Raw genomic sequence first — 23,255 nt, forward strand, 5'->3', positions numbered from 1 at the left:
AAGGATCATCCACCATATATAAAGAGCACCATGAACCAACAAGAGGTCATCTTATAAAAGAAAACCATAGACAAAGAACATAGCAGGAGCATCCTAGAAAGAGACTAAAATGGCCACTAAGAAAACAAACCAACCAGTCTTAGGCCCAGACAAGCGGCCTCACCTGGCGGTACCAGTGTTTGACCAGCAGGATTAAGTTCTTAAGCTTGGCCGGGCGATTGTTCACAAAGTTCCTTCGGAGCTCCGTGAAGCAGGCCGTGTGCTCCCCAGGCTGGCAGCCGCTGCTGACGAGGGAGGCATAGACCTCAGGTGTGGGCTTGACTCCAGAGCGGGGCTGTCCTGGGGGTAGGAAGGGGGGCGGGTTAGGAAGGACACTGCACTGTCAGTCTGTCCCTGGGAGGGCAGTTGACTTGGGGGGAGGGGGAATTGGAGACGGGGGCGTGGGGGGGCTGAGAGGAAAAGTGGGGGTTCAAAGTGGCTAAACAGAGGAGCTTCCGGCTAAGTCAGAGATGCTGGGGGCCTGGCGGTTGTGGTCAGGAGTTGGTCACAGTGAGGAACAGGTGACCAATGGCCTGCCCCTTGTCCTAACTCCCAGATGCAGATGGAGGCATATTTTGGAATAAGTCAAAGCACAGCTAGAACAGGTATGGTAATTCAACATTCTCAGTAAAGGCACCAAGAGAGCATCTCCACCAGCCCCATGTCCACATTAAAAGAAAAGAAAAGAAAAGAAAAGCCTTTGCTTTCAGGGCTGAGGGAAGCCAGAGCTGCCCGGTGAGGGCCAAGCATCGACCTCAGGACCACAGACCAGCGGGACTAGGTGTACCTGGCTCCTGTGGTGTCTAAACTCGCTACATTTAGGCAAGAACTGAGGTCCAGAGAGGGCTAAGGGCCCTCCCTAGGTCACACAGCAAGTGGGTGGAAGGTCAGAATGCAATGTCCTATCTTTCTCCTAATAATGGTGCCTCCAACTCTGGATCAGGCCAAGGACCCCTCACCCAGGACATCAAAGGCGGGCACCAGGCTGACATCCATCCAGTTTTCCTGGTCTGCTGACGTCAGCCGGAACTGCAAGACACCGGACGCCTTTGGCTCAGAAAACTGGAAGGTCAGGCCGCCCCCAGGGTGGCGTCCCCAGGACTCCAGCAGCGCCCGCATGGTGCCCAGGGTCTCTGTGTGACCGGTCTTCTGGTCCCCATAGCTCCTGAAGCAGTTGAGGAAGACAACAAGTTCGGCGTCGCATCCACCCCTGAGAGCTGTGCCCCGGGCATAGGCTCCTCCCTGTGAAGAAGAAAGACCGCTGACGACCACATACTCCAGTTCTATCCCAGATGGGGGGGGGGGATCCTGAAAGACTGGGTGGGCCAGGTGGGCTGAGGAGAGGCAGCCACGCAGCTCTCTGCATCTGACACCAGGCAGAACCCAGGTCTTGCTCACGGCAGCCAGGCCTGAGCTCTGGGAGAAGTGACCTTAATCTGTAAATTCATGACTGACATTTGATGCTGCGCACCGGCCCCCACTCTTTTCTGTTTAAAAAAAGATTTTTATCTCATGTGTTTGAATGTTTGGACTGTATGTATGTATTTGTAGTGCATGCATGCTTGGTGCCCACAGAGCCAAGAAGAGGGTGCTGGATCACTTGGAACCGAAATTGCAGACAGCTGGGAGCTGCCATGTGGGTGGAGGGAATCGAACCCAGGTCCTCTGCAAATGCAGCCAGAGCTCTGAACCTCTGAGCCTTCTCTCCAGCCCCCTTTTCCATTTTTACATGTGTGCCCGTTTGCAATGTGTGGGCACACGTGTGCATGGGTGTGTGTGTGTGTGTGTGTGTGCACCTGGGGATGCACAAAGTGGATATCTGGAATCATCCCCCATTTCTCCTCCACCTTGCTCACTGAGGCAGGATCCCTGTATCAAACCCAGGGCGTGACAATATGGCTAGTCTTGTTGGCCTGCTTGCTCTGAGGATCCTGGCTGCACCTTCAGAGCGAGGTTGGGATTAGGTGGGGATTTGAACTCCAGTCCTCACGCTTGTGTGGCAAATGCTTTGACCACCAAGCTGTCCCTCCGGGCTGCGTTCTTAGCCCTTTAAAAACTGAAATCGCCGGGTGAACCAAGTGTGGTCCGGGGAGGTTCACGCTCTCTGTGGCGGCGAATACAGGAGTATGCTGTGACAAAGGCCGTGTCCCATCCAGTGTTTTGGTCGCAAAAGCTTCCAGCCTGAGGACTCAGGAAGGAGACTTCCATGCCCTGTGCCCTGCATCGGTCACCCCTTATCTGCTGCTGCCCGCACATAGCCACCCTGGTGTGGCCACGTACGGTGGCAGATACGGGCACTTGAGCCTGCACACAGGACGGTGAGGATCAGATTGAGGCACAGGTCCCAACCCAGTCTGAGGCCCTTCGTCACCACCGTGATGACGCCGGGGCCCCTCACTGTTGACCCTCGGGTTGTGTGTGGAGGGGAAGGAGGAGAGGAAATGGCCACTGGTCAACTTCCAGTACCTCACAGGAGCATCTCACCCTCCCGAAGGATGCTGGGATGAAGGTACCGCTGTACCCTCACCTCACAGAGGAGAAATGAAAAATCAAACAAACAAACAAAAACAAAAAACAAACAAACAAACAAAAACAAGAAGGGGATACTTCCATCTCTCTTCCCTCAAGCCAAAACAGAAGAGAGTGAGGTCCCAGCTGCCACCTCAGGGATGCGGCAGGAGGGTCTTTTTCCTCCCATACAGTATTGGGCTCAATTTTGGTTTTCAAAACTCATGCCATGGGGAGTTTAAAGAGGTTCCTTCTGCCTCCACTCCGTCCTCTCTATGTGATTGAAAAGGGAGTTTCTAATTCCTAGCCTGGTGGTGGTGGCCTGTGATGGCCTGTGGTGGCCCCCACCCTTAACCCCAGTACTCAGGGGCCATGATAGGTCTGAAATAGTGGCAGCTGTGTCCCATAGGACAGGTACTTTGCACCACAGGCCTGCAGATGCTCCTGGGACTGCTGGTCACCTGAGATCAGGGTTCATTCTGACATGGCTCCTGAGGTCTGTGGCCCCAAGCTCTGTGGCTTCCTTCTTGGCTTTCTGGCCCAGCTAGGAGCCCCAGAATCCCAAGAGCCCTTTCAGTGGGGAGAGAGGCCCCTGAACCTCAGTGTGGCCCTGGAACGGGAGCTGACCTTCCTTTCTCAGAGCTACCTACAATCATCCGAGGCCACAGGTTGGTGTCAGGTCTGAAAGTCCTGTGGGAGTTCTCTAGAGAGCTGTGGATGCCAGGGCTTTTACAGCCTTTGGCTCCTGTCCTGCAGGATCCCTCATAACCCTGTACTGTACAAAAACAATCCTCCGAGCCAAACAACCGCCTTCTTGGGGAGTTCCGCTGTGACTGTGTGCAAGATAGGACCACAGCTGGGCTTGTTGGCTGTTTATACCGGTGATGGACGCTCACATGAGTTCCCAGCTGCTCCCTAGCACCTGCTGTATGCAATTCTGCCCTAATCCTGGGGAGGGATAGGGTATATAGGGTGTGTGTGTGTGTGTGTGTGTGTGTGTGTCTGTCTGTCTGTCTGTCTATGCAGCTTCCAGAACGCCTCATCCCTGCTGGGGTGAAGACTTTCCAGTGTGGCCTTTGAAGGTAAGTACCCCCTTTTAAAGTACCCCCTTCCCTAGACTCAGTAAGGAAGCCCAGGAGATTCATGGGTTCCCCAGAGTGAACTTTGGTTTCATTCTTCTGTTAGTCCTTAGGGCCTCAGGAGGAGGGACAGACGATGCTCACATCCCCCACTCTCCCAAAGGATTTAGCCACACCTGAGAAGTGGGCTCTGCATCTCCAGGGCCTCAAGACTCTTATTTCCAGCTCAGATGTAGCCTCAGGAACCAACAGGTGACCCGAGACCTACTCAGGACAATCTCTAGACTCACCCTACCCTCTGAGGAAGCCATGATGCCTCCACATCCCCAGGTTTACCCAGATTAAGGGAGCTCACAGTTTGTCTCCCCAGCTCTTAGAGGTGATAGAGGCAGCGTGACCTGACACTCGAGTGACATAATATGGCTCGGAGAAGTAGCTTTTAACCACTTTTAGCCTCAGTTTCCCCATTCGTAAAGCTGGCAGTAATCCCTACCTCGGTAACTGTGACGATTGAGGGAGTCGGTACAGGTTTAACCAGGCCGTGTTCATTGCTCCTTAGCATTTTCTCAAAGATTGCGCCACAGTGGGTAGGAGCGCGATCCCCCAGTCTCAGCTGTGAGACTCGGGCAGCGTCAGGTCTACAATCTGCACAAGTGAGTGAATGAATGAGGCATCCTTTAAGAGAGAGTACAGGAGCAATCAGGGCCACCCTGTGTGCTCTTCCCCTGCATGTGTTACTTGGCCTCTTGATGCCTCAGTTTCCCCACAGAGTGGCTTGTAAAAACAACATCTGGAGAACAGCCCTCAGAAGACCAAGCAGGTGACTGTCTCGGGGTGCCCCACCTTCTCACCTTGGCGATCCTTATCACCCTTGGTCTCTGGGACCCTGGGTCTCCCCGCTCCCGTAGGGCGGTGTCCAGGGACCCCAGAGCGCCCCGCACAGCCGCTGTGAACTCCGGGGATGGGTGCAGGCTGTGGGCCACCAGCTTGTCCAGAGCTCTGGCTGGTGTGTGGTACAGGTCCATGTTGATCTGTGTCCTCAGGAGAGTTTCGTTTCTCCGCGGGCTTCTTGGGGCGTGCCCTGAACTGGCAGGCAGGGCTGGCATTTCCTCCTCCCCCATTTCCTCGACTCTAGCAGCTCAGGGTGTTGTTCTTGAGATTACCGGGGTCAAAGTCATGCTTCCCCTGCCGCTCTTGTGGTTTCTGACCCCCTGGGCAGCCCAGGAACCCTAGGGACCAGGCTATCTGGGACAAGCTGCCCACAGAGCACCTCAGAACCAGGCCTGAGGAAGCAGACCCCTCCCCTCCTCCATCCACGCCCCAGTTCTCATCTGTTCTGTTTTGCTGTGGACCCTGTGTTTATGAGATCGACTCTCTGGGCCTCAGTTTTTTCCATCTGTAAGATGGGGTTATATTTGTGAGCAACCATTAAATGCCTGGTGGTGATCTAAATATAAATATCAACTCAGTCCTCTGAAAAGTCTCACAAGCTGACAGCACTGTCATCTATTTTAGAGACAGGCTGGCCAAGGAACAGAGAGGTTGACTAAGTCACCCAGCATCACATAGCACGACCCTCAGAGTTAGAATCTGAATCCAGGACTCCCAGTCCCAGGCATCATGACTTGGTGCTCCCTGTTCTGCTGAGGCACAGGTTGCTCCATGAGAAGGTAATGGGTTGATGAGTGTGAGGCCCGTCCTTAACCTGGGCCGCACACAGGCCTTGGCAAGAAATGGGAGCGGCTGTGGTTGGCGCCATGTCTGTGGGATGAGCCACCGTGACGCTGCAGATAGAGAGTCAAGGGCAGGTCAGGACTGATGAATGGAGGCCTAAGGCAAGGAAGTCGTGGTTCTGCTGTGTGTGTGTGTGTGTGTGTGTGTGTGTGTGTGTACGCGTGTGCGTGCATGGGTGTGCCAAGACTGTACAAGCGAGGGACAGATAAATAGTCCTCTTGGTCTGATACCGGGGGTTCTGTCTATGATGGAAACCTGATGTCTTCAAATGGTGATCATAGCTAGCACACACACACACACACACACACACACACACACACACACACACACACGAGAGAGAGAGAGAGAGAGAGAGAGAGAGAGAGAGAGAGACAGAGAGAGAGAGACAGAGAGACAGAGAGAGAGAGAGACAGAGACAGAGACAGAGAGAGACAGAGAGAGACAGATAGAGAGAGAGACGGAGAGAGACAGAGACAGACAGAGACAGTCAGAGAGAAAGAGAGAGAGCTTACTTTAAACTAATCCGGGTCTCACCAGGCTAGAATGGACACCCCTAGACCTGCATGCTGTTCTGGGGACACAATCTGGGCACCCCAGGACGGCCTATGGTTTTAGGAGACAGTCTGATGGCGATCGTGTCTGCTCCTCCCACACCCCAGCCTGCCTTGGGCATCACACACCCTGATTCTGTTTGCGAAAGAGGCCATGGCCCTGGGGATTGATAGGAGCCAAAGGTGTCCTTGGTCTGCCGTGGTCACTTTAGCTGGGGAAGGAGCTGAGGGGGTTCAGAGCTGTGCACCAGGGTCAGGGGGTGAGAGATGTGGGGGAAGCAAGTGCTGTGGGAACATCTGGGCCTGGGAACCCCTGGGCATCTGTTCCATGCTTTAGAGCAGCTGGCTCAGGCTGCCTCCCTGCCCACCCGCCTCCTAGTACCCGTACTTCCTGCAGGAGATATCTGGGTACAGGGTTACCAACCCATACGTGCACAGAGAGGACCCAAGGAGCTGGGACATCCCCAGCCTTTCTCCAGGAAGAGACACTGAGGTCTAACTCTCAGGACCTCAGGGTGAAATGTTATTAAGAAATGGGGCTGTGCTAAGTGATGGTCATCAGGATGGCTCCTGACCCGAGGCCGCTGGCTTCCTTGGGTGATGGAGACATTGGACAGGGCTGTGCACACAGGGCGCTGTGGTGTGAGGTAGGAGGCAGGGAGTGGACAGCAGGGGCCAGCAGAAGGCAGAGGCAGGAGCAGAGTCTCCCTTGGGACACTGGAAGGGACCAGACCGCTGATGTCTTGACCTTGGGTCTCTAACCCAGAGCCACTCTGCTCTGGAATCCCACTGTCACTCTGTCACAGGAGTGTTTACACACTTTGTCCCTGCAGCCCTAGGGAATGACCTGCCCCCTTGTCATCTCCCTGTCTCCCTGTCTGTCCTCCCCTCCCCCACTCTACTCCTTGGTGTGTTTCTTCTGGTTTTTATTCCACCTCTGGGTCTCTGCAAAGGCTGTTCCCGGGGGCTTGCATGCTGTTCCACTCCTGCATTTGGATGGAGGTTCTGCATGCTGCTGTCCTTGGCTAAGTCCTCCCTTCTTCAGGGAGCCACTCAGGAGCACTTTGCAGGTCCCAGGCAGAGTGAGCTGCTCTGCCCGCCCCCATTACCATGTGATAAGAAGTGAGCCAGCCCTTTTAGATAGCATATGTCTCCCAGCATGTAGGCCTTGGGCCCTGCTCACATTTGTCTCCTCAGTGCCGAGTATGTGGGTGTCTGTCAGTGCCTGTCTCTGTGTGTGCGCATGTCTATCTGTCTCTGTGCATCTCTCTGTGTGTATCTGTCTCTCTGTGTGTGTGTCTCTGAATGTCTGTCTGTCTCTGTGTGTGTGTGTGTGTGTGTGTGTGTTCACTTGAGGTCAAAGGTCAATCCTCTATCATTTTCCTTCTCGTTTTTTTGAGTCAGTCTCTCTCACTGAACCTGCAGCCCAGTGGTTGGGTGGGACTAGGTAGCCTGCAGCCCCAAGGATCCTCCTATCTCTGTCCTCCCCAGGGCTGGAAAGGAGGCACCTTCAGCCACGCCCATATTATATGGGTGCTGGGGTCCAGCTCATGTTCTCCTGTCTGTGTGGAGAGCACTCACATCTCCCTAGTGCTGTATGCTGTAAATCTATGTTGCTCTGATTGGTTGATAAATAAAATGCTGACTGGCCAGTAGCCAGACAGGAAGTATAGGCATATACGCATATAGGAAGTATAAGTATAAACAGATGAAGAGAATTCTGGGAAGAGGAAGGGCAGAGAGAGGAGACACTGCCAGGCACCAGGAGAAGCAAGATGTAAAGGTACAGGTAAGCCACGAGCCACGTGGCAAAGTATAGATTTATAGGAATGGGTTAATTTAAGATATAAGAACCAGACAGCAAGAAACCTGCCATGGCCATAGTTTAAAACTCATATAAGCCTGTGTGTATTAATATGAGTCCGAGCGGCTGCGGGACTGGAGGGTGAGAGAGATTTGTTCTGACTTCAGGGCAGGCAGGACACAGGAAAACTTCAGTTACACCCCAGAACAAAAACGTTTTTTGAATAGTCAGAAGGGAGCAATGCTCTAGTTACCACCCCTCAGTGTGCTTGGCCCTGAGGGCTTTCTGAGGACATCATGTTTGGGGCTGGAGAGACTCTTGGTGTGAAGACTGAGAACCTGCTCTTCCAGAGGACCCGAGTTCAGTTCCCAGCACCCATGTCAGGTGGCTTACAACTGCCTGAAACTCCAGCTCTGGGGATCTGTCACCCCCTTCTGGACTCTTCAGGGATTGCACTCATGTGCACACTCACACACAAAGATAAATCCCTTTTTTCTTTGCTTTCTTTCCCTTTTTTTTTTTTTTTTTTTTTTTTGAGACAGGGTTTCTCTGTTTAACAGCCCTGGCTGTCCTGGAATTCACTCTGTAGACCAGGCTGGCCTTGAACTCAGAGATCTACCAGCCTCTGCCTCCCCAGTGCTGGGATTAAAGATGTGTACCACCACCATCTGGTTATAAAATAAATCTTTACAAAAATCATAAGGTCCAGTTCTTTCCAGACAAACTGTGCATTGGACATTGACATTATCCTCAAGCATTTGCTCATTAAATCTTTCCCAGATGCTGGGAATGGCCCATTGCTTTTAATCTCAGCACTCAGAATGCAGAGGCAGGAGGACCTCTTGTAAGTATGACACCAGCCTGGTCTACCTAGAGGGCTCCAGGACAGCCTTGGCTACATATAGACACTTTGTGTCTAAAACAATAACAAAAATCCATCCCAGACCAGGGAACTGTAGCCATACCCCATTTGACAAAGAACAGGTTGCTCCCCTGTGAAGAGGATGTAAACAGTCTTATTTAAGGTCACAATCTCTAACAGGGTTGAGAAGCTGGACCCAGGCCAGGCTGGGCTCTGACTCACCTTCAGGGAAGCGTGGGCATGATGCTACTGTGCAGAGAGGGGGCTGTGTGTGCACACGTGTGTGCCAGGGTTTGAATGAAGACCGGCCAACTGGGACATCTCACCCTAGGGGTCAAAGTCAACAGCAGGACACACTCTTGGAGTTGGGGTGTATCAGCATGTGGGGTTCATCTGGTAACTTCCTGTCAAGGCTGCCTGTCCCCGAGGAGGTCCCCTGTGTCCTAACTCGCTGCAGGAACGCCACCCTCTTCTCGGGTGTTTGAACATTCTCAGGTCTGGGTTCTGTTTCCTCAGCAGACAGGAGCTGGGAGTGGACCCTGTCCCTGGGGACTCTGCCTGTGGACTGTCCTGTTGTGATCCCCTCGTGTTCACACCCCAGTGCCTCCGGGAACACCCTGCATCTCAAATATCCAGTCCCTGGTCCCTGGTTGGTGGGTGCTGTTAGGCTGTGGGGGAGGGTGGTCTGGAGGTGGGGCCTCACGGGAGGGCTTTGGACCATTAGGGAGCATGGCCTCAAAGAAGGCATATGAATCTCCATAGCAACAGAAGAAATGGCTGGAAATGAATATGAGAAAAGACCTGAGAGATGCCTGCAGGGAGAGAATGGAACCTCACTGCAGAGCCCTCGGGAGTGAAGCAATATCAGATTAGATATTGGATTAAAGTTGATCTCACATTGGGCAGAAGTCGTCTGTGAGCCTGGTGGTTGGTGGGATGTCACAAATGGAGTCCAGATTAATGTATGAATTGAGGGCAAGTAGAGTGGTGACTTTTTTGGGGGGGTGGTTTGGTCTGCCTGCCTCTGCCTCCCCACTGGTTGAATTAAAGGCATGCATCCCTGTGCCTGGCCCTGTCCAAGAATTTAACTGCTCCAAATCAAATCAAAACGAAAAAGCCTCTCTCCTCTTGCGCTCTTGGAAGGAAAAGGAAAGAGAAGAGGAACAGGATGACAGCGGCTTTTGTGGGACAGTTTCACTTCCTGCTCGTGAAAGCTCTTGTCACCTTTGACTGTTGCAATCTTATGCCTCTGACAGAAAAAGGTGAACGTGCCCCTGTGGGTACAGTGCGCAATGTCACATTCAAAGCTGAACTCAAGAAACCTACAGAAGCTATAGAGAAATGTCTTCAAGTCCAGCTAACGCTCACCCACAAATGAGCAGAAAGTGACGCCCACAATCATGCCATCCGGACAGCTACCGAAAGAGAATTATGTGGAAGAAATGCATTCTTCTTCCGGCAAAACCAGGTTTCAGTGATGAACCACGGAGCAGGCACGTTCCAGGTCAACGAGTTCATCTCTGCTCCAACTAGAAAGGAATCTACCTTAGTTAACTGTACATCGTCCCAGCTCCACAGCTTCCTCAACTTCCAGCCACGACATCCCAGGTGAACAACATTGTCCATTCTTCTCTCCCACTTAAAGTCATCAACAGACTCCCCCAGCTGGGAACCCTACCAATAAGGACTGGCCTGCCAGGAACCACCCTGGGTGTAATAGCGGCAGGGATGGTGTGGGGGTCACTGGCCACATTCTGACTGGATCTGTGGCCCACTCCACAACGGGAAACTCCAACCTGGTCCTGTACATCTGGCCAAGGACCCATGGCTGGGAGCTCATAGGCCCCAGGGATGAACGTACGGGAGCGATTTTGATGAGGACCTAGTTTCAGGCTGCCCTCTGCATCTCTGCACCCGGGGACTGGTGCAGCACTCTGAGCTCAGCAGAGAGGTCTCTGTGCAGTGGAAGGTGGTTAATACAGGAAGTCACAACTGAAGCAGAGAGCAGTGTGTCTGAGGAGCGCTTGGCCACAAATGGACGTCTCTGTTACACCCCCTCCTCCCGAGGCTCAGGGGACACAGAGGGAGGGGGTGATGGAGAGACTGTAAGGTGGGAGAGGACTGGGGCCAATCAGTGTCCTCTGGACATGGCAGGACAGCTGCCATCCTGAACTCACTCATGCAGCTGTGGTCCCCTGCACAAGATCAAGCCTGTCAACCTTCTAGCCTGGATGGGAGAGGCGCTCACAAACCCCTTCGCCTAGCTGGGAGGCTATGGACAGGTGATGGCCCCTGGTGCACAGTGTCTTGGGGTTTGTATCACTGGGATAAACCAGAGTCACCAAGAGCAACTTGGGGAGGAAAGGGTTTATTTCACTCACAGTTCCCTGTCACTGTTCATCATCAAAAGCAGTCAGGGCAGGAACTCAGACAGGGCAGGATCCTGGAGGCAGGGGCTGATGCAGAGGCCATGGAGGGCAGCTGCTGACCGGCTGGGCCACAGTCACTATCATGGAGACATTTCCTCAACTGAAGTTCCTGCCTCTCAGAGGACTCTAGCTTGTGTCAAGTCGGCATAAAACCCAGGCAGGACAGAGTTAGTTTTCCTTAGGCGTGTGGTCCCTGGCAGGTTGCCCACATCCCAGTGGATGGCCTCACCCACGTGTAAATATGAGAAACCCTCACTGGATTCACTGATTTACTCACTAAAGGGACATGAAGTTGGGAGGGGATTTGGTGGGACCATGAGTTGTGTGGAGGGAAGGTTGAATTTAATAAAAAATATATTGACTATATATTATGAATATTTCAAAATTATTTTACAAAATGCAGAGGAGGATTTTGCATTCCACTGTTTTTTGCCCTCCAAGAGGCACAAGCCACTTCCTGCAGAGCTGGTCAGTTCCTTTCAAGGGGCTCATGAGGAATAGCAGTGTGTCCCCAGCAGCAGTTGGGCATGTGGCCAAGAGCATTAAACCTTGTGACCTGGGCACTCCCTGGCTCAGTCAGGGTGGCCAGGGGCGTTGGCCTCATTGCGCTGAGTGACACATCAGATCTCTTTAAGACACACAGGAGGGTGTGGAAGTGGAGAGATGATTTTAGTGGGCATATTGGCCCACTAAAATCCCAGCATTCAGGGTGCTGAGGCAGGAAGATGGCTGTAAGTTGAAGGCTAACCTGGCCTAGTTTACTATGAGATCCTGTACAATAACAAAAAGGGTCAGTGAGAAGGCTCAGAGGGTACCGGTGTTTGTGCCCAAGCCTGATGGCCTGAGTTTGATCCTGGGACCCACAAGGTGGAAAAAGAGAGAGGCCACGCCTACAAGTTGTCCTCTGACCCCAAAGTCACACACATGAGAATATGTAATATGATATTCTAAAGTATAATTAGCTTGGCCCTCGCCCAGATCTGCCCAGGACCCTCAGCTGGTCTCTTGTCCCATCCTAGGACCTATGTAAGGGCCTTCAGCATCACAGTTCCCTCAGACATGGCCAGTGTCTTAGGGTTTCTATTGTGTGGAGAGACACCACGACCACGGCAACTCTTATAAAGGAAATGTTTAGTTTGGGTGTCTTACTGTTCAGAGGTTCTGTCCATTATCATCATGGTGGGGAGCATGGCAGCGTGCAGGCAGACATGGTGCTGGCTACATCTTCATCAGAAGGCAACAGGAAGTGGACTGTAACTCTGGGCAGTGTGATGAGCATATGAGACCTCAAGGCTCACCTCCACAGTGACACACCACGTCCTCCAACAAGGCCACACCTCCTAATAGGGCCACTCCTTATGAATTTATGGGGATCAGTACATTCAAACTACCAGATCAGGGTGGTTGGCCTGGTAACAAGGGGCCTCTGTTACCAACCAGGCCATGAAGACTGTGTTCACCTAAGGACAGGCTTCTGACCTGAATGATACAGTCACAGCTCATGGCCATGACCATGAGCAGAGCCAATGTCCCAGTTATTTTCTCAGTCTTCCATTCCTTGCTCTCTGCAGTGATTCCAACAGTGAGTCAGGATGTGTGTGTGTGTGTGTGTGTGTGTGTGTGTGTGTGTGTGTGTGTGTGTGTGTATTTGTGTGTGCTTGTTTTTTCTGTTTTATGAGACAGGGTCTGGCTGGCCTCGAACATCTTCATCTTCTGTGTCAGCCTTCCAGGACTCCCACCTGACATGATGAACATCCACTCCTGCTGGGCAGGGAGACTTTGGCATGGAGACAGTCTTGTCCCTGCTGGTGATAAGTCCTGGGAATAATTCAACACTCTACATTATTGGATACAAGCAATTGATTGATAATGCAGGTGGTCACAGCTGGGCAGAGGGCACACCCCTGTAACCTCAGTACTTGAGAGGACAATGTTGCAGATTCCCAAGTTCACGCCTATCCTGGGCAACATAGTGAGATCCCACATTAAGTAAAATGAACCCCTCATCCGTTATGATGGACAGATGGGGTGGGGGCTGGAGGGCAGTGAAACTGTTGTTGATGATGCCTTGGATGATGGCCACATGGGTGTGTACCTGAGAACCCAGGGACAGTGAGACCTGAAGACTGAACTTCAAGCTAGCCATGGCCTGGGCAGACAGCTCATTATCATGTCCCGGTGTGGACCAGTCACCTCTCACACACCCACCACAGCAGAGGTGAATCTGGATGCCAGCCATCTTCTGGATGCTTCTCACTTGCTCTTTCAGCTTTAGTGACATGTGTGCATTAGAGTTAAATGTCTGAGCGACTAAAGAGCATTTTTCTTCAGTAACAATAGAAGACCAAGAAGAAAGAAAACAGACCAATATGTTTAAAATGCTTCCTGCAGGATGAGGGCTAGAGAATCCATAATAACTGCCCTGCTGGTAAACACCAGAGTGTCATGGAGACCAGGCGCCATAAACATCAGAGGCAGAGGCCAGATTGAATAGCCCCGCCCTTCCTGGGAAACAGAAACTAGCAGTGGCTATAAGATGAGGTTTGCTCCAGAGGCAGCTGCAGTCAGCAAGCACTCCTGGCCTGAGGATGGCACAGAAACTCAGCAGCACCCCGGCCAGGGAGCTGGACAAGTTCATAGAGGACAACCTCCTTCCCGACACCAGATTCCGAATAGAGGTCAAAGAGGCCATCGACATCATATGTACATTCCTGAAGGAGAGATGCTTCTGAGATGCCAGCCATGATGTGAGGGTCTCCAAGGTGGTGAAGGTGAGCCCCCCTCAGCCTGAGCTGACTGGATGGGGAGGGAGGGGACCCTCAGGAGCCAGGCTGCAGCCCTGAGTGGCGGTGGGTTTCCTACCTTCTCTGTGTCCCTGTATTCTCATGGGCACCCAGCTGTGGCACAGGGTAGAGAACAGACAGCGCCCCCACCTGCTGGATGACTGGACTGATGGAACCTCACTGTCCAGGTTTCCCATCTGTGAAATGGGACAACATGACAACAGTACCTCACTCCCAGTCACTGTGACGGCCACTGAAATGTCAGTTTGTAACCCAGCTCCACTCTGTGGGGTGTGCATTGTGTTAGTGAGTGTGCGCAGCATTTTATTTAGGGAGGATCTCCTCAGTATCATTATTTTCTCAAAATCTTTCTCCTTTTGAATTCAATTCTCTAAATTTATGCTTTTGTTCTGTGTCTTTTTAATGCTGTTACAGGTATCTTCATGAAAGCAAGTGGTATACTTTGAGTGTATTTCTCTTAACATTCTTCCAACAAGGGGGATCTTGGCTATAGTTTCCTAAATCTGTGTTAATTTACTCACAGTCTCCTCTCACCCACTACCATCCCATCCTTTACCCCCAACACTGACGTCCCCCGGAGAGTCCCTCTCTGATTGCACATCACGTGTGTGCAGCTAGATCTAGAATCCACATGAGAGAAAATGTGCTGTTTGTCTCTCCCATTACCCTCCCTTCATCCTCACTTCCTTTAGACCCCCTCCCTTAAGTCCTCTTAGTCCCCCATCTATCATCTCTCTCTCTATCTCTGTCACACACACACACACAGACACACAGACACACACATACACACACACACACACACACACACACACACACACACAGACTCACATATTTAAATCTAGACCCCACAGACAAACACTGATGTTCATCATTCTGAGTCTGGCTTACTTCTATTACCTCGAGGAGATCCAGAACCATCTATTTTCCTACATTGATCCTGATTTCACTCTTCAGGGCTGACTAGTATTCCACTTTGTATGTGCCGGCTTTCTCTATCCATCCAATGCCCTGGGTGGTGGCCCCCTCGGCTGCTGAGGGTCTGTCTGGACTGCTGGGCAAGGTTCTGCCTGTCACTTGTCATTCTCATCGTTGTCTTTCAGGGCGGCTCCTCGGGCAAAGGAACTGCTCTCAAGGGCAGGTCGGACGCCGACCTGGTGGTGTTCCTTACCAAACTCACCAGCTTTGAGGATCAGTTAAACCGACGGGGAGAGTTCATCCAGGAAATTAAGGAACAGCTGTATGAGTTGCAGCGTAAGAGACCTACAGGAGTGAGGTTTGAGATCCAGAGTTCACCGTGGCCCAACCCCCGGGTACTCAGCTTCAAACTGAGCTCCCCCCAGCTCCAGCAGGAGGTGGAGTTTGATGTGCTGCCGGCCTATGATGTCCTGGGTAAGCCAGTCAGAGCCTCAGCCGGCCCTTCAGAGTGCCTTCTTCCTCTCCTCTGTTTCTGTGGGGGCAGGGGGGGCGCAGGGGGTTCACATGTGTGCAGACCTATGCACATGTTTGCAGGTGTGGGTAGAGACCAGACGCCAGTCCTGGATGTCGGTTACTTAGGAACAGACTGCTTTGGTTGAGAGGTTGACCTGGAATTTGCTGGCCCACCTTCATGGCTCTTGCAGCATGCAGCTGGGGTCAGGTGGGGTGTGTGCTCTGACGGAGCTGCACCCACAACCTCGGGCAACCTGGAGCCTCAGCGTGTTTATCAGGGACAGCACAGGTCGGGGAGGGGTTGCCTAGTCTCATAGGAGGTGTCTGTAGGAGAGGACTCCCAGGCCGGAAACAAATAAACTCAGATACATTCAGGACTTCACTCAGGCTTCCTCTACTGTCTTGTCTTCCTCTACAAGACAGCCTGGTTGGTTTGTTGGTTTGTTTGACTGTTTGGATATAGGTTGACCTTTGACCTGGAGCTGGCTGATCCGCCTATCAGATCAGAGAGTGAGCCTGAGGGATCCTCCTGTCTCCACCTCCCCAGCACTGGGATTTAGGTGTGGACCCCCACCCCCACCTGCAGCTTTTTATGTGGGTGCTGGGAATCTGCTTTTGGGTCCTTATACTAAGCCATCAAGGCCTTTAATGGAGCCGTCTCCCCAACCCCAGGGGCGTCCTACAGAACACCTGCATGGTGATCAGCTCTTCTTGTGGCTGAGTGCGGAAATTCTGTGTCTCTAAAACTGTGACAGAGATGTAGCTAAAAATTAACATCTGTTGCATCTTCTATGAAAGAGAAAGAAACCTCAGACCTGTGCTGAGGCGTGTGTGTGTGTGTGTGTGTGTGTGTGTGTGTGTGTGTGTGTGTGTGTGTGTGTGTGTGTGTACTCCAAAATTACAAACTGCCCAACTCTACCCAAAGACAACCAGGAACACCCCTGAAGGAACAGTGGGGTCTTGGGGAGCTTAGAGAACAGTTGAGGTTTTACATCTAGGGGGCACAGCACCCCCTGCTGGCCACTGTGAGAACTGCTGCTATTAACTTAGAGACAAGGCCACTGCCCTTGGCTTAGGAGAGCCATGGACACAGTGCAGAGTCTCAGGCAGCAGGGAATGAGAGGCCAGCCTGGGAGCAGGAGCAGGGCAGCATGCTGTGGGAAGCTGTAGGGGCTTAGAGCCCTGCTGAGTGGAGGGGCCAGAGGGGGTGACCCAGAAATGAGCTGGGAGGGCGGCTCCCCAGAAGCCTGTCTTGGTCACGGACTTCCCCAGCCTCAGCAGCTCTTCAGTAAGGAGTGTTGCCACCACAGATGGACCGCCTTGGATGTGGCTATGTGAGCTACAGCCCAAGAGAGGACCCCAGCCACGACTCGATCCAAGTTGACTTAGCCCATGGTCTCTACTATGTGGTGGAACTTGAAGTTGAAAATAAACGTTTGAGACCCTCCTGGTTCACTGAGTGACTGGGCATGTCCCCAGATCCATCAGTAGGTGATTTTGCCCTGTGCCAGCATCAAAACCTGATGGTATGGCCTGCTGCAGCCATGGCCACACCTGTGTATACCTAAGGCACATCCTGCTGCCTGTCTAGTCTACTCAAATGTGCATTGCACCCATACACAGACACACACCCACATGTATTCCCTAATCTGCTGCCTACCACTCTAGAAGTTCAGGACACACACACACACACACACACACACACACACACACCCTACTGCCCTCAGGACCTGGCCTAACAAACCACATGATATTAAGTTAGGCATTACAGAAAATCATGCACTGAAAACACACAGTGGATGGGAGGCAGTCAGTGGATAAGGGCGATTGCTGAACAAGCATGAGGACCTGAGTTCAAATCCCCAACACCCACCTGAACAGAAAGGGCCACGCATTGGCCTCTAACCCAGGCTGTACATGGCCAGAGACAGGAGAATCTCTGTGGCCTGCTAGATGCCAGCCAAGCTCCTCATTCACAGAGAGACCCTGCCTCAAATAGAGAAGGATACAAACTATAAAGGGAGACACCCAAGTCCTCCTCTGGGCTCTGAACTTATGTATCTACCCCCTCACAAATACACACAATACACAGTGCAGAGACTCTGTAAACACAAGAAACATGATGTATAAATGCAGCAGACTACTCCAAGGTAAACTCTGACATGAACAGGAGTGTATACACACATGACAAGCACCATGCGGAAGACACTGGACACCAGAGCATGGTTGGCCATCATTAGATGACCCTGCAGCTCTCTCGTGTGTGACCTCAGTGTGCTGCTTCCTCCCACGTCTGTCTCAGGCTTGTGAGGAAGGCACTGTACTAGGACTGGTTAGTGCAGGACTTTCCAGAGCTACATGGTGTTTGCAGTCCTGAGGGGTGATGGGCACATGGCTGTATGGGAAGTGATGCTTGCTGTGGTAAAACTCTGCTCTATTCCCTGAACCCCACAGCCTGTGAGCTTGTCACCCAGATAGACCAAAGACCCTCAGAGAAGGGCTGGAGTGTTAACTGAGAGAAGCCTCCTTTACAGGTCATGTAGGCATCTACGGCAAACCTGACCCTGAAATCTACAGAAGGCTCATCAGAGAGTGCACCTATAAGAATCTGGAGGGCGAGTTCTCCACCTGCTTCACAGAGCTCCAGAGAAACTTCCTAAAGCATCGTCCAACCAAGCTGAAGAGTCTCATCCGCCTGGTCAAGCACTGGTACCAGCTGGTATGGCATCTGGCCCGTCTGCCATGAGCCCCGTCTATACAGGGGGTGGAGAATGGAAGGGGTGATGAAGAGGAGGAAAGATGAGGAGCAAAGGAGAAGGAAAGGAGTGGTGGGGAGGGAGGAGAGAGAATCCAGAGGTGATGGGAGGTCAAGGGAGGGAGAAGGAGGGGGAGAGGGGACCTGGGAGGAAGGACTTTCCATGCTTGTTATGAGTGATTTCTTCTAGTCCAGTTTCCAGTCAACTAACTCACTCTTCAGCTGCATCTAACTCATTGTTAATGTGTCATTTTGATCTTAGGATTTCTCTTTCTCTTTCCTTCTTCTGTTATTTTGAGACAGGATCTCACAATGCAGCTCTGGGTGTTCTGAAACTCACTATGTAGACCAGGCTGGCCTTGAACTCACAGATCTGCCTACCTCTGCCTCCTAATGCTGGGATAAAAGGTGTGCACCATTATACCCAATTTCATCTGTAGATCTCTAGTTTTTTTTTTTTTTAACATGCACTGCTACTTACTATGGCTTTGATTTTCCTGATGTATCAAGCTATGGTTGCTTTAAACATCCATCGTGCAATATTTCTCGAGTTTTGATGTGTGCATGAGATATATATGGTGTGGGTATATGTATACCTGTTCACGGGAGCACATCCTATGTGTATGTGTGTATGTACATAAGCATGCTGAGACCAGAGAGTGATGCCAGGTGCTCAGTCACTCTCCACCTTTTATATCCAGGCAGGGTCTCACACTTGAACCCACAGTGTGCTGAATCAGCAGCTCTGGACCTTCATCAGGTCCTGGAGACCCCCATTTCCATCTACTTAGGCTGGGATAATGAGTCAGCTCCCTCACAAGCCTGACATTCATGTGCATGGTGGGGATCTGAACTCTAGTTATTACCCTTGCAAGACAACACTGAGTTGTCTCCTTAGGCTCTTCCTAGTTATTTGATATCCTGTGATAAAACCTTCAATAGTGAGCATCATTACTATCCTGCCCCACCCTCACTCCCTGGCTGTCAATCACTGTGCCATGATTCCTCCTGTGCCTGCTGGTAAATGCTCAGTCTTTGTGGACCACACAGTCTCCATCTCAACTGTTCTGCCCTTGGCTATAGCACAGGAGGGTCCATACATGAAAGGGTGTGGCTGTGTGCCAATAGACCTCTAATGACAACATCAGATGGCCGCTGTATTGGCCCTGTGAGATGTGGTCCCCACAATAGCTGCCAGCCTGTTTTTCTCATTGCCTTTTTCTTCTCAGTGTAAGGAGAAGCTGGGGAAGCCGCTGCCCGCCCAGTATGCTCTGGAGCTGCTCACAGTCTATGCCTGGGAATGTGGGAGTGGAGCCCTTGAGTTCAAAACAGCCCAGGGCTTCCAGACAGTCTTGGAACTGGTCATCAACTATAGGGAGCTTCAAATCTACTGGACAGAGTATTATGACTTTGAAGACCAATACATCTCCAACTACCTGCACAGACAGCTCAGAAGAGCCAGGTAGCCTGTCCCCATGTGGCTCAGCTCCCCACAGGGAGGACCCAGATGGAAATGGGGAGGAACTTCGAATCAATGGAGCATCTCCTGTCCCATCACTTTGTTGGGCCCTGTCTGATGGCCCCTTATTGACATGAAAACCACCAGCCCTGGGAGGCAGGCTGGGCTCTCCTGTCTGCAGATGAGGAGACCAAGGCTGTGACCTTGTCCAGACCCAAACAGCAGAGGGAGGGGGGTTACATGAAGGAAGAACTGAGATGCTCCAGTTGTAAGAGCATCATAAGGGCTCATAAGGGCTGTGAAGCATAGACCAGGGCTGGATTAATTAACTCTGAACAATATAATAGAATTGTCACCCCAGGTAAGAGTCTGTCTTGATCCTGTGTTGTCTTCTGCTGGTTCCACTCTCCCCATCTCACAGATCAGAGAGACTGAGGAACCTGCCCCAGGACACACAGCTGATAAAGGGTAGACGATTGGAACTCAGGCCTTCCTGGTCATGGGCAAGGAACCCTCCAGGCTTGCTCTATGCATGGGGAAGGGTTCAGGACAAACTTTGGATGGGGTGCTCTGCTGGGCTCCTCCACTGCCCCTGTGCAGTGGTTCCTAGGACACTGGCCAGATGGCCAATTCCCTCTCTGAATGTTGCTCTGCAGGCCTGTGATCCTGGACCCTGCTGACCCAACAGGGAACGTGGCTGGTGGGAACCCAGAAGCCTGGCGGCGACTGGCAGGAGAGGCTCTGGCCTGGCTGGATTACCCATGCTTTAGAAATTGGGATGGTTCCCGAGTGCGCTCCTGGGAAGTGCCGGTGAGAACCTGTCATCATCCTGTCTCTGCACACAGCTTTGGTCACTCCATCTATTGGGAGAATATTCAAACAAGCATGCAGTCTTCCCAAAGGTGCCCAGGCTTGTAGGTTGTCCTGCCACACTGCATGCTTCTCAGTCACTCTGTCCTCAGAGATTGTCACTTCACCCCTGCATAGTTCCTGTCACTCTGTGTCCTAGGGAATGACAGCCTCTGCGCTGAGTGTGTGCTTCGTGCTCAGGCTCCGTCTTCTGCTCTTTATCAAATGATAACTCACTGGATCCTCACACATGCTCATCCTGTGTTCTCTATCATACAGTAACTCACTGGATCCTCACACATGCTCATCCTGTGTCCTTTATCATACAATAACTCACTGGGTCCTCACACATGCTCATCCTGTGTCCTTTATCATACAGTAACTCACTGGATCCTCACACATGCTCATCCTGTGTCCTTTATCATACAGTAACTCACTGGATTCTCACACATGCTCATCCTGTGTTCTTTATCATACAGTAACTCACTGGATCCTCACACATGCTCATCCTGTGTTCTTTATCATACAGTAACTCACTGGATCCTCACACATGCTCATCCTGTGTTCTTTATCATACAGTAACTCACTGGATCCTCACACATGCTCATCCTGTGTTCTTTATCATACAGTAACTCACTGGATCCTCACGCATGCTTATCCTGTGTTCTCTATCATACAATAACTCACTGGGTCCTCACTAGTCCTCCACAAGGCGTACTTAATAACATCCTTCTCTTCCTGATGAGCTGAGAAGACTCAGGGCCTGGGATATGGTTCAGTCAATAAAACACCTGTCACATAAGTAGGGATGAGGAGCCTAATATCATGCCCAGACACATGTAAAAAAGCCAGACAAGGAGACCTGCCCTTGAGATTCCAGTGCATGGACAGCAAGATCCCTGCACAGGCTGACGAGGGAGTATAGTCTCCTTGGTGAGTTCCAGTCCAGTGTGACCCAAATGCCAAGGTGGGCAGCACTTGAGGAAAATAGCGATCTCTGTTTTTTGCACATACACAAACACATGTGTACACACACACACACACACACACACACACACACACACACACACACACACACACACGACAGAAGGGAGAGTCAGGAGGATATGCAAGCTGAAGCCAATGGCTCAGGGACGCTCAGCTAAGGAGTGATGGGGTTGGGATTCCCATGGACTCTGAAGCCAGTGCTCAGGTCCATGGAGCAGCCCATCTTTCCTGTCTCATCATCATGTGGTCAATGGGACTCCGGGGGGCGGTGTCACAGCCAAAGAGGCACAGAGGGACTTTCTGATGCTAGGGAACGGATGAGGTCATGTGTGGACTCAGGATGGAGCTTTGTATGGGTGCAGGGATGTGGGAGGCAAACCTCAGAAGGTTGGGAAGGAAAGGAGAAGGGACCCAGGAGGGAGGCAGCTGTGGCTGCTGTGGCCTCCAGGACTGTCACACAGCACACAGGTGGCTAGGTACTTTCTCCCATTTGGCAGATCTGTCACTGAATGAGGGGACCTCAGGTGGGGCTATATACATCTTCAATGTGCTGATCCCTCAAAGAGTCCTAATGGCCATCTTCCCAACATGGGGGTATGCTGTTCTTCTTCTGAGAGGCTCGCTTGCCAGTCATGGTGTCCACCCTCAGAGCTCATTTACATCCCTTTCCAAGTAGGAATGTGGGATCCTGACATGAGTGTGTGTTCTTTGTTTCAGGTGGAGGTTGATGTACTGTATCAGCAGGTTAGCTCTTTTCTTTGTTTTTATTCTGATGTAAGGTTCATAAACATTCCCTTCAAAGTAGGAATGTGAGCTCCTGACATGAGTGTGTGTTCTCTGTTTCAGGTGGAGGTTGATGTACTGTATCAGCAGGTTAGCTCTTTTCTTTGTTTTTATTCTGATATAGGGCTCAAAAACATTCCCTTCAAAGTAGGAATGTGGGATCCTGACATGATTGTGTGTTTTCTGTTTCAGGAGGAGGAAGATGTGCCATATCAGCAGGTTAGCCCCCCTTTTTTTATTTTGATGTAGGGCTCATAAACATTCCCTTCAAAGTAGGAATGTGGGATCCTGACATGAGTGTGTGTTTTTTTGTTTCAGGAGGAGGAGGATGTACCATATCAGCAGGTTAGCTTTTTTTCTTTGTTTTTTATTTTGCCTGGGCTGCTGCTGTGTAGTTCTAGGTGGCCTGGAGCTCACCATCCCCCTGCCTTAGTGCTGGGGTGACCGCAGTGTAGACCTGATGGGACCTGTCTTCCCTCCATCCTCAGGTGGATGAGAACTGGACTTGTGTCCTCCTGTGAGCACAGCAGCACCTTCCCAGAAGGCTCCGGAGTCGGGGGATGTGTTCCTCTGCTGCAGGCCTTGACCAGAGAGGGAGAGTCCAACCTGGGATCAGACTTCCATCCTGTCCCATCACAGACAGTCTTCCTCATGGCTGCTTCATCTGTGTTATCCTCTGACAGCGTTCTCTGGGAGACAAGAGATTTAGAAGGGGAGGGAAGAACTCCAGCTTGACTTCTGTCTGTGCACCTTTAGGGAGGTTCTGTTCAATTTCTGATCAACAGCAATAAACCACAGCTGATGCCATGAGGGTGTGTGAGAACTCTGAGGGATGGAGCCATAGAGGTTTAGGGGTGTGTGTGTGTGTGTGTGTGTGTGTGTGTGTGTGTGTGTGTGTGTGTGTTTCAACTAGATGCATGTATTGAGCACATACCATATGCTCCATGTGGGTCCAGGCACTGAACACTGAGCAGTGAACAGAGCAGAAACAGTCCACTACAGCTATGATGCCGATCCTTCCAGGCCTCTTACATTACATAAATCTGAGACAGGAATCCTTGATTCCTTCTGTCCATGTCCCCAAGACAAGATTCTAGACCTGCCCCATGTGACTCAGAAGCTGTTCTGCAGCTGCACATGGCCAAGGGGATCTGGGAATGTGAGCAGTGCTTGTGAAGATGCAC

The 23,255-nt window shown here is 51.6% G+C and overlaps 2 protein-coding genes across 3 annotated transcripts in view; one reads left to right on the top strand and one right to left on the bottom strand.

The window, feature by feature from the left end:
* Oas3 (2'-5'-oligoadenylate synthetase 3) overlaps positions 1-4,803 on the bottom strand; it is a 41,368-nt gene extending 36,565 nt beyond the window's left edge. The window contains exons 1-3 of one of the 2 annotated variants that reach the window (XM_076561297.1): positions 4,478-4,799; positions 999-1,281; positions 164-339 (exon numbers count right to left, since the gene is read on the bottom strand). In XM_076561297.1, coding sequence (XP_076417412.1) covers positions 164-339; positions 999-1,281; positions 4,478-4,747 — 729 coding nt within the window. In that variant the 5' untranslated portion in view covers positions 4,748-4,799. Of the gene's footprint in view, positions 1-163; positions 340-998; positions 1,282-4,477 lie in introns of both variants that reach the window. The other variant, XM_006970781.3, reaches the window with a different exon arrangement.
* Positions 4,804-13,535: 8,732 nt separating this feature from the next.
* LOC102926763 (2'-5'-oligoadenylate synthase 1A-like) lies at positions 13,536-22,878 on the top strand. Its single transcript, XM_076561078.1, is given in 10 exon segments — positions 13,536-13,777; positions 14,911-15,199; positions 17,773-17,957; positions 19,223-19,455; positions 20,109-20,262; positions 22,006-22,032; positions 22,135-22,161; positions 22,264-22,290; positions 22,390-22,416; positions 22,560-22,878. Coding segments are annotated over 10 exon segments (1,185 nt in total). The 5' UTR covers positions 13,536-13,594; the 3' UTR covers positions 22,593-22,878.
* Positions 22,879-23,255: the final 377 nt, after the last annotated feature.

The sequence above is a fragment of the Peromyscus maniculatus genome, chromosome 23, assembly GCF_049852395.1.
Source record: "Peromyscus maniculatus bairdii isolate BWxNUB_F1_BW_parent chromosome 23, HU_Pman_BW_mat_3.1, whole genome shotgun sequence".
Classification (NCBI taxonomy): Eukaryota; Metazoa; Chordata; class Mammalia; order Rodentia; family Cricetidae; genus Peromyscus; species Peromyscus maniculatus.